The sequence below is a fragment of the Vicugna pacos genome, chromosome 9 (genome assembly GCF_048564905.1).
Source record: "Vicugna pacos chromosome 9, VicPac4, whole genome shotgun sequence".
Classification (NCBI taxonomy): domain Eukaryota; kingdom Metazoa; phylum Chordata; class Mammalia; order Artiodactyla; family Camelidae; genus Vicugna; species Vicugna pacos.
This window is the reverse complement of record NC_132995.1, coordinates 41,961,325-41,975,771: the sequence shown is the minus strand read 5'-3', so window position 1 is coordinate 41,975,771 and position 14,447 is coordinate 41,961,325. Positions and strand designations below refer to the sequence as shown.

The following is a 14,447-nucleotide window of genomic DNA, read 5'->3' as shown; positions in this document are numbered from 1 at the left end:
TATCATTTGGAGGTTGAACTACGTTATCTCTAAGATCTCTTTCAGTTCTAAAATTTCAAGACTCTGTTTTCCAAATGTACACCAATTGTGACTGTGTCAGTGGACTTAAGATTCCACATATAAGACTACTAGCTCAATACTGGTAGAAAGAAGAGGCATTACTTTGACTCCTTTATCACAATTTATGATTTCTGAAATACACTCAACACACACTTCTCTAGTTCTCTGAGAGGAATCATGAACTCCTGTTGATGTTACCTTTAAAGGACAAGGAAGTAAAAAGAGATATGGCTGTATGGACATTATCGCTGTATCTTTTTTCTGATCAGCAGAATTTCTGTAGCAACCAAGTCACTCTATTACTTTTAACTCTTATCCCAACAAACTGCTGATAATAGCAATGGCTAGAATTCATTTATTAAAGTTTGCCAGGTTCAGTATTTTGTATCTTTTATTTGATAAAAGCCTGCTTCTTAAAAGGGCTATTTTTTCTTTCTAACATTCAAACAAAACTTTTTAAAAAGGGAATTGATTTCCTAATGTGGGGGAAACAAGAAACAAACAAACAAACCCCAGACCAAACCCAATGGATCTTTGAAGACTGAAAGAAAATTTCCTGGCTCCAAATGGAGTATCAGTCCCTAAGTCCATAATTTTCTATGTAAGAATTAAGGAGCAATGAGAAACAAAGAGAATACCTATTAGAATAAATGTGTTTTTCAGAAATACTCTTACCAGTTCTCCCTCAGGACCACCAAAATCCAGATACAGATTTCTGATGCCATCATCAGCAGACATTTTCAGCCTTTCAAAGGGGTAGCGGTACAATATGCTGCTGGAACCTCCATTTTCCCTGGAGATGGTGAATCCATTTTCATAGTGGACAGTGAGTCTTACCTCTTGGCCATTTAATGTGCAGCCTATTGAAGACAGCAAAAAACAAAATGTCATTAATAAAGTTCCAAATTCAGTTAGCAAGTGACAAAGGATCCTTCTGACTTAAAAAAAAAAAGCAAAAAAAAAAAAAAAAAAGCAAGAATTTTCTTGAGAACGTGCAGTACCTAACCTATTTGGAACCTCCTGACATGAATTTTGTTTTCGTCCCTCAAGTCAACATCTCGATTGAGATGACAAAGAAATTATCATAACTTTGACAGCTGATCTGATTCAGCTCAACTCAGTGAACATCACATGAATGCTTGTACTGAGAGTAGGCTCTGTGTGGTACTGGAGAAGTAAGAGGCATGGTCCCTGCTCCCAAGACCTCATAAATGATAGGCATAGACATGAAATTCCTGACCGTGTCAGGTAGAAGGTACAGAATATGACTAAATACCAAACTGAATAAGGTCAAAGTCAAGGAACGGTTTCCTGGAGGAGATGGGACTTGAGACAGGCTCTAGAAATAGGTCAAACTTGATAGTGAGGAATAGGAAGAAGGGCAAGAAGAAGGAACAACCAAAGGAGAAAAGGCAGAGATGCCTTTCAGGGGCAGTAACATAGACTGGTTGGTATTTGGGAAGAGAATAAAGATGTTTATCATAGGTAAAAGCTATAATTAGCAAAAGTTATATTATCAGTCCTATCAAAGATAATATTCAAAAGATACACCTGAATTGATGAGATTAAAATAAACTTTATCACCAAGACTGGCAAATGTCTTCTGTCCAGACTGGTGAAGTCCCCGTTTTGCTAACATTTGAGCACAGTTTAGTTGTTAGCACAGGGGCTGCAAACAAGAGGTCCTCTGAGACCTGAGAATTAACACAGCCCTCGAGAGCTGAACTTACAGTCACCTAAAGGACCCAAGTCAAGTGAGGCTTGGTCACTTCCAACAGGAAGAATGGCTCCCAAATAAGCAAGTCCTCACAGACCAATGTCCAATGTGTCCTGCTACTCATGCAAAAACACTCAAATAGTCAAGGCAGCTGGCATGTTTAAGAAATAAGGAAAAGGACTAACAGATAAATATTGGCAATGTCTCTTTTCAGCACTACTCAAAGAAGAGAGTTTTGGACAATGAACCTGAATACTAGTTACCTTCAGAGAAGGAGCCTGATGACGGGGAAACATGGATAAAATTAACTACCAATGCGCTAATCTCTAAATGAATGGCTGAGGGGTTTGGAGGAAGAATAGATTCCAATCAAGGCAACCAGGGTACAGTATTCATGACAGTTTTATTCTTTTACTATCCCTGAAGCTATGGCATAGTAGGGTACTGAAATCTGATGAGAAGAGAGGAGTCAGTTCTAGTCTAGAAAAGAAAAGCTCAGAGAACAAGGATCTGCCCAAGTCCTCACAGCACTGGCGGAGGAGGTGCAGTGCAAGGGGCGAGTATTTCTGCCTGCAGGGGTGTCACTAGTGGGGCGAGATCAGGTGATCACAACTAGCAAAGGCAAGCCATTAACCCCCAGCAAGCTTTTTGTACAAGAGATCTCTTAAGTGTTCTGCTTAGGATTGTTCCCCCTCAGGAGGGAAGAAAAGGAAAGCAAATGTCAGTGTCTGTGCATGTTACTTAAAAAAAAAAAGCAGAATATTGTTTGAGATTACCTCAGCTTTGAAAAGGAGAAGTAAGGGTCATACTGAATATGTTTAGGTTTAGAACTGAGTTTGTTTAAAACTTATAATTAATACCAGATAATTCTGACTGAGAGTATGAACTGGCCGTAAAAATGCTGTGCCTGATAGTCTTAGTTAAATGGTTTCTCCCTAAACAGTAACAAAACAGTTGAGGCAATGGTAACTAAGTACCTGACACCTCTCACCCACAGAGGGTCTCAGGAGTAATGAACTGAAGAGAAAAAGCTTCTGATTCTGATGTGACGAGAAAAAGAGAGCGAGAGCAAGAAAGTGTGTGTGTGCGCGCGCGCGTGTGCGCAGGGCAGGCACCTGTGAGAAGTGACCCTGTTCTGATGGGACAGAATCTGGACTTCAGTAGCAAAGCTCTGAAATGGTCCAAGTGGCTTATTATAACCATCCTGATGACTTGATTCAACTTAAATCCTTTTGGATGGCTATAAATCCATTACCCAATATATAGATAAGTGGTAGGAAATTTAACATACTGATTTTGCTTAACAGGTTTGTTATTAGAAATATAAAAGACAGAGCAGCAACACTTAAGAACAATCAAAGGACATCAAATATTGAAGTATTAAACAGAGGAAGAAACTACAGTTTTTGAGGTAATGGGAGAGAGAGATAAAGAAACATTCAGCACTCCAAAGAAGGTGCTTTGTGTTCCTTTTGGAGGGTACACGTGGATTAATGGTGGGCAGAGATGAAGTTGAGGGAAGCAACTCCATGAGCCTGGGCTCAGAATAATCTGAAAACATACATGAAGAAAACTGCCCAGTGGAATTGTGAGTTATGTCTTAGTTTGTTGTTTTGTTTGTTCATTAATTCATTATTCACATTTTAAAAAATTTTCTGGTCTCACAAGGCAGCAGGGAAGGCAGAGGGGTAATCAATCACAGCCAAACTATATGGGAAAAAATGATTTTGATCACTTATTGTAAGAGCCAGACACTGTGTTAGGTGTTGGGATATACAGAGCTCAACAAAAGATGGTTCCTATTTAGATAAATGAAGAAGAGAAGGAAATATGGGTACAGTAGAATGAAGTAAGTGCTGTAACAGAGGCTGTGGGAGGTTAGAGGAGAGGGGAATAGATAAACTCTGGGGAACTGGAAAAGGCTTTAATAGAGGTGCTATTTCAGTTGGGTCTTAATAATAAAAGGTACTTTGTTGCGTGTGTACTGTGCACAGGAATTAGTTATCATGAGTTTTAACTCATCTAAAAGTGAAAATAATAAGTTTTCAGGGTTTGGGGGAAAATTTTATTACCAAATAATATGCAAAACAAATATGCTCATATCTTCTCTGAGACTCATCTCACCCCTGAGACCTACTTTAATACCCACCCACAACTTGGGGTAGGGTGGGAGACAGTAGAGGAGCGAAGCCTATGTGTGGACTAACAACATAAAACCAGGAATTTCAAGGTCACCACATGTACTCATCCAAGCTCAAACATTCTAATAAACAAAGTTCACCAGTAAGAATTCACTTGTATCATAAATAATTTGCACTTCAAAATTCTCTGCCTTCACCTTTGAAATTTAAATATTATACCCATTTATTTTTTTAAAGAATAGCTTTATTGACACATAATTCACATATCTTACAATTCACCCATTTCAAGTATACAACTCAGTAGTTTTTAGTATATTCAGAGTTGTACACATTCGTATTTTTAACTAATAATAGTTTTGACTGTTTACTAATATAAACTCTCCTGTTTTTCATTTGCAAATCTGGAGTAGTGGTTCTTAACCCATTAAAGTTTCAAATAACCTGTGGACCTTTTAATGCCCTAGCCAACTGAATTAAAATCTATGGAGGTAAACCTTAAGTATCAAATATTATTTAAAAAAAAACAAACTCTCCAGGATATTCTACTATGAAGCTGGAGTTGAGAACTACTGATCTAGAGCATTAATACCTGTTTTTTTTGGGGGGGGGGATGCAATTCCTGATGAATATGTTAGCTTTATTTAACTGGGTAAACATAAGACACTGGGATTGGAACAGGAGGACCAATATTAGGGCCCCAGCATAATCCACTATTTGCAGCCCTAGACTTCCCAGGAAACCCTCAAACTAAAATTCTAACATTTCTTCCAGCTTCTCAGTCATAACATATTATAAAATTCTCTATAACAGTGGTTTTTGGTGTATGGGACTAGCTGATAGCTCCTTAGGCAAAAACAAAACAAAACAAAACAAAACAAAACAAAACAAAACTGTTTTCCAGGTTATACATGTATAATTTAACTTTAGAAGTCCAAACAAGATAAAAGTAGCCTGTAATTGTACTTGGAGTTAGGGACAGAACAAAAGCCAGGAATGTCTACAGTGCAAATTACTCAGGAGTAAAATGTGAATGTCTTGTCTCCACCCAGTCTCTTCTCTCTTTCCTCGGTCCCTCTTCCTGGCTGAGGCCAGTTCCTCCACCTGTGCTTTGGTCCCATCAACTCCCACTTCCTCAGAAACTGTCCATAGCTGATTATTCCTTCTTCCTCTTGCATTTTCAATATCTCCCTCTAAACCAGATCCCTCCCATTAACTTTTTTAGATGTTCAAGTCTCTCATATTATTAAAAGAAATGCCACTACTTAACGCCTTACCATCCTCTCTTTCTACCACTCGCCTCTCCTCCGCTTCACAGAAAAATTTCTTAAAAGAGCTGTCTACATTCAGTTTACTCATGGGTCACCTCCCATTCAATCCTCAGCCCTCTGCAACCTGCCAGTGCCATTGCACCACTAAGTGTCCCTCCCCAAGGGCACCAATTATTTCCACGTTCCTAAATCTGACCACGTCTTCATCTCTTATCTTGATACTTGTAGTACTTACTGTTGGCTATCTACCCAGCTTCTATTTCTCCATTATTCCTTTACAGACAAACCCCAATTTTGTTCAGGTTTCTAGTCTTTCCTACTGTGTTTCAGGGAAGGTTAACCTCAGCCTCAAGGGTGGATATCCTCTGGGCCAGTCAGAGGATAGCTTTCCCCCAGTGACTGCCCTTGGTCCAGAGTGTATATGAAGCAAACTGGCTCAATCAGATTAAAGGGAACTATGACTGGGAAGAGAAGACTCTTCTCCCTTTACTCTTGCTCTCTCTCCTCTATGTAAGATAATACATTCCTTTAATGTTTAATCTAGCTTTAGAGGGCATTTTCTGTTAATTTCAGGGTAAACCATCCAACTGATACATTTAGCCCTACTGGCTACTCCCTCCAAATACTCTTCCTGTAGCTTACTGTCCTCACTGGCCCCGGTTTTCCTTCTACTGCTCTGGCTACTACTTCACAAGCTGCTAAGTGTAGGAGACATTGGCATTTACAGACCATGGGGATATCGTTGAGTGTAATTACATATATTAAAAATAACTTTAAGGAGCTCCCCAGTGGTAAAAAAAAAATTAATAAAGCTAAGAGTAAAAAAAGTTCATTAACTAATACTAAATCTATTAGTGTTATACCAAGATGAATTCTGGTAAATACAACCTATGTTTTCTACTTTGTGTCTTTTAAATGCGAGACTACTGGTGGTTACCAGTGTATCATGAATGTCAAAAGACCCGAATGTCAAAGAAAGTCTATGCTGCAAATCCTGTTTCTGCTGTGCTGGGGCCAGTTACTTGGTAAGAGGGCTCTGGGAGGCTCCAATGCTCCTTTAGTGGCTACAGGGCCTTGTCACCCTGGGCTTCTCTGAGCCTTCCAAAACAATCCAGGAGGGAGTGGGCTTTGCAGGGTGGGCTTTGAGTGGGCTGCCCAGGACTCATTCAAAGAAAGGCTAAGGTAACATTCTCTGTTACTGCACATAGGAAAAGCCAGTCCATCAATTATCATCAATGTAATAATCACACCCAGGGTTAAAAAGAACATGACACTATGTTCCTTTCTTATACAGCTATTTGGTCAAAGGCCAAAGTGAAGTAGATCTTATTTATATTTCTCTCATTACAAAGCATAGCACTTTGTAAATAATAAAACACTCAGTAAGTATTTGTTGATTTAATGAATTAAAAGAAACAGATACTGTATATGTCCTCTAGGAGTTTAATCTGGCCATAAGAATGAGTAAATTAGAGGAGAAAAATGCAGGGACTTACGATACTTGTTTTTGAGTCAGAAAGGACCTCAATTCAATTCACCCTAACCCGAAAGTAGAGGTAATAAAACTTGCCTTAGAGGGTTGTGTGTTAGGGTTAGATGACACATATATCTCATTTATGACTTAAAACAACCCTGACATGCACTTATTCTTCCTGTTTCTGTCCTTCCTACTTCAAAGGGAGGGGCTACACCTACCTTATTCATTTTAGTATAGCCATAAAAGCACAAAGTATACACTCAATCAGTATTTGTTGAGTAGATGAACCAAAAGAGATTCAAGAAATTTCTACAAAATTGAGAACATGGTTAGAGCAAATTTACCTCATATATGCTAACAATAAAATTTTTTTTCTTTTCTTGCAGATTCTCTGCATATTTTTAATGTAACTCCTCCCTATATCTACTACTTTTTAGTCTTCATATCACCATAGCTGCAGAAATAAAAGTATCTTCACAACGTTTGTGTATGATAAAAACTTTAATAGCTTGAGTAATTGGTATAATGAAATTAAGCTTTTAAAAGCATACTTATTAAAGCTCAAGTAACTATATACATATATGTATGCATTTTCATATTTTTAATTCCTGTGACAAATGGAAAAGTATCTTATGTACCTGAGGGAGTTAACCACATTCTCTGCCTCGTTATCCTGAAGTTCACATATACTAGAAGGAAAAAGTCCTTGTGTACCAGAAGGATCACTGATCAATTCTACTGTGACTCTAACCTAGTAAAGGTTTAAAAGTAAATGAACATTATAAAGATAATGTACTGCATTCACTAGTCAAATCTTACAGGTATCACTGAAATTTTTCTAAATGGGTGAACTATTATCAGACACTTAAGAGACAAGAGACAGAACTCAAATGATTTCTTTTTGCCAACTTTCTGACTTTCTTTAGGCCACAAATATCTGAATATGTAGAACAAAGTGCCACAATTACAGTTTTAAATAAACTTTTTTGAGTCTCCCAACAATTTAACAGAAGGTGGTAATGTGCACCTGAAGGACATACTGGCTTATGTATGAATGTATATGTGCACAATAAGCATGTACATAACATTAATACGTAACAGAAAACTGCACACACGCATGAGTATGCACAGGCACACACACACACACACACACACACACACACGCAAACACACATTTTAAATTAATTATGGCTCTTATCAAAGTGGTTTACTTTCAGCCAGTTTAATTTGTCTGGCACAGTTCTAAATAGAGAGTAAGTGATTAATAAGTACATCAATTGACCTGAATTGTGGAGATCAAAGTATTACCAACGTAATATTAAAAGAGAGCTGTGAATGGAAACAAAAAGGTTCAAAATTACCAAAAAATATGTTTCTTTTGTCCATTTTAAAATACAAGGAAGCAGGTGGTCCTTATTCTCCCTCTCCTCAAGCTATCTGTATTTAAACAACTGTGAGTCAAGGACTAGATAGATTTTCGTTTCCTGTAATATGAAGTTTAGCTGCCAGACCCCAAAGAAGCAACATGAAACTAAAAAATGTTAAAAGTCCACACTGCACTCTTTGTTTTGGGAAGCATATCTCTCTGGATCCTTGAAGAAGATATGGTGACCCCAGATGCCAGTGATGAGAGTGCTGGCCTGACACACAGCATCCAGACTTTCACACTGAGGACTTGCCCATCCCAGAAAGTACATTCTGTGTCCAAGACAAAAACCAGAGCCCCATAGCCTGTAGTGCGGTGACCAACCACTCCATAAAGAAAATAGGTGGGAGATAGACAAGTGAGAAAGACAGTGTGGATGTGGTGGCTTTGGTCAAAATCCCAAGTTGGGTTTACTAGTCAGTGGTGTCACTGCTTGAATCATCACTGTGGTTGTGAGGAAAATATCGAGCAGGTCCTAAATAGCTGAAGAATTGTGTTCTTTTGACAACATTAAAACAATAACAACAACAAACTGTCCTTGTGGCAGTGTTAGAAGATGACCCATGGAAATGCTACCCTGTAGTTCTAAAGCCATGGTGATCCCTTACTTTCCAAAAGCAATAGAAAGAAAGATAAATCACAAGACATTCTGCTCTCAAAATATTTTCTCTTTTTATATAAATTCTGTAAAACTAGGTTTATAAAATAAAATATATAGAAAATAGGAGCAAAACTAAACCAGCTTGCAACCAAGATATTCAAAGTAATTCAAACCATAATGGAAACTGTAATTGTGTCTTCATTTTGACTACTCTCTGTTCTTGTTAAAATGAAAAGCAATCTGGAAATATCTATACATATCCGTATGCACAAACATATGCTGTGAAACCAGATCCACAAATTCATACAGACTAGCCACGAGAGGGCGCTCAACAATGGAACGAGACCGCCAGGCTTATTTCCCTTAGATGTGTATTTCAGCACCTACTGGGCACACATTTTCAAACTTTGGAAGAGAGACTCCAATTCAAAATTCTTCACTTTTTCATAGCTATAAGCTTTGCCAGATGCTCATATTTTTAAGGGTGTATCCATATCTTAGATTCCAAATCTTCTTGACCAGAGGGTCAAAGCATCTAGCATTGAGTCCTTACATTACCAAATATAGATTTAAAAAATGAACAGTAAAACTGCCATGTTGTACAGAGGATGTGAATGTGTTCAGAGCCATGTATGAAGCCTGGAAAAGTTTGCTACTGAAACAGAGAAACCAGGTGGCTTTCCATCATGATTACTTTAAGGTGCCTTATTTCAGAACATTTTTAAGTTCGGCACACAGGATAATGGTTTTAACTTTACAATAAATTAAAGTATAACAGTTTCATTTAATTAATATTAGAAATGAAATGCCAGACTCTATACCTAGAGAGACTTCCTTGATCAGCTCAGCAGCAGCATGGCAACCCTGAACGAGTATCCTGGTCCAGGTCGACAGATCCCGATGAGTCTCCACCCTGAAAAGATGCATCTCAATACCCTGCCGGGAGCCTGTCCTGGTAGCAAACGTAAGGTCAGATCCAAGAGAGGGTGATCGACATCCAGAACCAGAATGAACCAACCTAGGACCACAAACAGAGCAAAGATCAAAAGTAATTAAGACATTGCCAGAGGAAAATGTCAGCAATTTATGAGGATTAATAAGCAGAAAATTATAAAAGCCATCAGCAGTTTTTAGGTAAGTATTTTTCAAACCAAGATTATAGTCTCTGAAGTAGATACCATTCTTTTTTCCCATAAAATGACCTCCGGTGTCACAGGCAGAATACTGGACTGGACGGCCCAAGCCCCAGTTTCCCATTGGCTTTTTTTATGCTCCCAAGAGGCTATGCATACAAAAGATTCCATTTTGATTAGGAAGTAAGCCCCCCCCCCCCGCCACAACATGTATAGCCTCCCCCATTATCAACATCACTTACCAGGATGGTCCATTTTTTACCAAGGATGAACCTATATTAACACATGATAATCACTCAGAGTCCAGAGTCTACTTTAGGGTTCACTCTTAGTACTGTATATTCTATAGGTTTGGACAAACATATAAAGACATATAGCCATCACTATAATATCATACAGGGTATTTTCCCTGCTCTAAGAATCCTCAGTGCACTGCTTATTCATTGTCCATCTCCCCTGGCAACCATGAATCTTATTATTGCCTCCATAGTTCTGCTTTTTCCAAAATGTCATATAGTTGCAATTAGACAACATAAAGCCTTTTCTAATTGGCTTCATTCACTTAGTAATATGCATAGAAGGTCGTTCCATGTTTTTTCATGGCTTGATAGCTCATTTCTTTTTAGCGCTGAATATTTCATTGTCTGGATCTATCACAGTTTATTTATCCATTCACCTACTGCAGAACTGTCTTGGTTGCTTCCAAGTTTTGGCAATTATGAATAAAGCTGTATAAACATCTTTGCACGGGTTTTTGTGTGAACATAAGTTTTCAGCTCCTTTGGGTAAACCAAGGAGTGGGATTGCTGGGTAATGAGGTAAGAAAATGTTTGCAAGAAACCACAAAACTGTCGTCCAAAGTAGCTGTACCATTTTGCATTCCCACCAGTAATGTATGAGAGTTTCTGTTGTTCCACATCCTCACCAGCATTTGGTGATGTCAGCATTCCAGATATTGTCTATTCTAATAAGTATGTAGTGCTATCTCATTTTAATTTGCATTTCCCTGATAACATTATGATGTGGACCATATTTTCATATTCTTATTTGCCATCTGCATATCTTCTTTGGTGGGGTATCTGTTCAGGTCCTTGGCCCATTTTTTAATTAAGTTGTTTGTTTTCCTACTGTTGAGTTTCAGTAGTTCTTTGCATATTTTGGATAACAGCCCTGTATCAGCTGTGTCTTTTCCAAGTATTTTCTCCTAGTCTGTGGCTTGTCTTCAACTTTTTTGACATTGTCTTTCACAGAACAGAAATTTTTAGTTTTAATGCTCAAGTCCAGCTAATCAATTATTTCTTTCATAAATCATGTCGTCTTTGGTGTTATAACTAAAAAAGCCATCGCAATACCCTAGGTCATCTAGGTTTTCTCCTGTTATCTTTTAGGAGTTTTATAGTTTTGCATTTAGACCTATGATCCATTTTGAGTTAATTTTTGTGAAGTGTGTAAGGTTTGTGCCTAGATTCATCTTTTTTCATGTGGATGTCTAGTTGTTTCAGCAACGTTTGTTGAAAAGACTATCCCTGTTCCATTATCGTATCTTTGCTCGTTTGTCAAAGATCAGTTGACTATATTTACAGGGGTCTATTTCTGGGCTCTCTGTTCTGCTACACTGATCTATTTGTCTGTTCTCTCACCAATACTACACTGTCTTGATTACTGAAGTTTAACAGTAAGTCTTGAAGCTGGGCATTATCAGTCTTCCAACTTTGTTCTTCAGTTTTGTGTTGGATATTCTGGGCCTTTTGCCTCTCCATATAAACTTTACAATCACTTTGTCAATATCCAGAAAATAACTTGCTAGAGTTTTGACTGGGATTGCATTGAATCTATAGATCAATTTGGGAAGAACTGACAGCTTCACAATTTTGTTTTCTTATCCATGAACATGGAATATCTCTCCATTTATTTAGTTCTTCTTTGATTTTGTTCACCAGAGTTTTATAGTTCTTCTAACCCAGATCTTGAACATAATTTGTTAGATTTATATCTAAGTATTTCATTTGGTGGTGGTGGGGTGCTAAAGCAAATGGCACTGTGTTTTTAATTTCAAATTCCACTTGTACATTGTTACTATATAGGAAAATAATTGACTTTTGTATATTGACCTTGTATCCTGCAACCTTGCTATAATTGCTTGTTAGTTCCAAGTTTTCTGTCAGTTCTTTTGGATTTTCTACATAGATGATCATATATTCTGTGAACAAAGATAGTTTTATGTCTTTCTTTTCGATCTGTATACCTGTTATTTCTTTTTCTTGCCTTATTGCATTACCAAGGATTTCTAGTATGCTAAAAGGATTGGTGAGAAGGACATCTTTTTCTTGTACCTGATCTTAGTGGGAAAGCTTTGTGTTTCTCACCATTAAGTATGTTAGCTATGTATTTTTTTGTTGGTAGTCTTTATCAAGTTGAGAATGTCCTCATTTTTTCTAAGTTTACTGAGAGTTTTTTTTTTTTATCATGAATGGGTGTTGCATTTTGTCAAATGCTTTTTCTGTATCTCTTGATATGATGTAATTTTTCTTCTTTAGCTTGCTGACATGATGGATTACACGAATTTATTTTCAAATGTTGAACCAGCCCTGCATACCTAAAATAAATGCCACTTGGTCATGATATATAATTTTTATATTTTTTTAGATTAGGTTTGGTAATATTTTTGAGGATTTTTGCATCTACATTCATGAGATAGCTGTAGTTTTCTTATTAATGTCTTTGTCTGGTTTTGGTAATAGCATAATGATAGCCTCATAGAATGAGTTAGGAAGTATTCCTTCTTCATCTATTCTTTGAAAGAGATGGTAGGGAATTTCTTCCTTAAATGTTCAGTAGAATTTACAAGTGAACCCATCTGGGTCTGGTGCTTTCTGTTTTGGAAGACCTTACACTTTTCACAAAAACCAACTCAAAATGGATCTTAGATCTGAATGTAAAATGCAAAAGTGTAAAACTTCAAGAAGATATCTTAAAAGAAAATCTAGGTGATCTAAAAAGATAACAAAAGCATGATCTATGAGGGGAAAATGATTAAGTTGGACTTCAAAAAACTTTTGCTCTTTGAAAAAGATTGTTAAGAGAATAAAAAGATAAGCCACAAAGTAGATGAAAATATATGAAAAACACGTATCTGAAAAAGAACTGTAACCAAAATATACAAAGAACTCTTAAAACTCTAGCTGCCTACTCAATATCCATCGTCTCATTCTTCCTTAGAAATAAAAAGCTGCCTTTATCCTAAATGATAGCATGCACAGATAAAAGAGTATTTCCCAAACTTCTTTGCAGGAAAAGATGTTCAATGAACTGGAAGTTCCTATTGGGTAGGATCACTAGAAAAGCTACACAACTGGAGAACAAGGCAGCAAGTATGTCCTCTTCTGTTCTTTTCTTCTTCTTTCCCCTGCCTACAATTTGGATATGATGGCTGGAGCTTCCAATAGCCTTCTTGAGCCATGAAGCAACCTTGAAGGGTAGAAGCCTCTTGCTAAGGATGGTAGATTTCTTATATGTAAGAAAGAAATAAACATCTATTTTTATTACTTTTGGTTACTTTTACCAACAGAACATGCTTCCTAATGATTATCAGTATGTAAATAAGGTGTTAAATAAGCATTTGGAATGTAAGTCTGTGATTCTGTTGGGAGACATAAATTTGAAAGTTGTCGATTTATAGGAGATATTTGAAGCTATGGTACTAGATACAATCATCAGAGGGGCAGGATGGTTGATAAAGAAGAGATGTAAGCCCTGGAATAAGTAAATGTTTTGAAGTCAGGATGGTAAGGACGAATCAACGAAGGGGAATGAGAAAATGTGGTTTCAGAAGTCAGAGGAGAATTGACAGAGAATCAGGAGAAACCAGGTAAAAAAAATACCAAAAAAAGGAGCCGAAAACATTTTTTTTTCCAACTGCTTTCAGTAATTATATTGTTGGTGATACTGCTGTAGTAGTAGTAACAGTAGTACCATTCTGACATGTAATGTGAGATAAAGCAAATGAACAATTTAAGGAATATTCTAATTTGATCTCTGGTATCCTTAAGATCTGGAATTCTGAGTATGGGAAAAAGAAAAACTAGATATAAGATAGAAGAGGTTAAGTAAAAACACTGTGGTGTCAAAGTTGAAATGGTGTATCTGTCTGAACTATGTATTTTATGTTTAAAAATATATATATACACATACACAAACATATACACACTTCCCACCACTGTCCATCAACAAAGGCATATAAACAATAGCTAACCCAATAGCAACAAATGTTGTTAGTGCCTAAACTGAACCCCTACCCCTTCAAAAAAAAAAAGAAATTGAGGCTTCTTGGAAAATGTCTGATCTAGAACAGAAAATATACAAGATAAATTGAGAATAGTCTTATCATAACAGATAACATGGCAATTCTCAAATATTTTTATATAAAAGTCCCGTCAAAAGGGCTCAGAAGTCCACTTTAAGAGGCCTTCACTGGCTAACAGTAGGATGGTTTTTGATAGATACGGGGTTTCCTTTTGGGGTGATGAAAATCTTCTGGAATTAGACAGTGGTCCTAATGCATACATAACTTCATGAACTTCATGGTAAATGAATTATATCTCAATAAAGCTGTTAAAATAAAAAC

General features: G+C 37.1%; 1 protein-coding gene across 3 annotated transcripts in view; it reads right to left on the bottom strand.

Moving 5' to 3' along the window:
• The window catches only part of SNTB2 (syntrophin beta 2), an 89,191-nt gene that overhangs the window by 7,721 nt on the left and 67,023 nt on the right, over nucleotides 1-14,447 (bottom strand). For 2 of the 3 annotated variants that reach the window (XR_012075741.1, XM_006203741.4), the window contains exons 5-6: nucleotides 9,512-9,708; nucleotides 736-920 (exon numbers count right to left, since the gene is read on the bottom strand). Coding sequence is in view for 2 of the 3 variants with exons in the window: in XM_006203741.4 (XP_006203803.2) it covers nucleotides 736-920; nucleotides 9,512-9,708 (382 nt within the window). In the remaining variant the exon portion in view is untranslated. The remainder of the gene's footprint in view (nucleotides 1-735; nucleotides 921-9,511; nucleotides 9,709-14,447) is intronic. The other variant, XM_072967624.1, reaches the window with a different exon arrangement.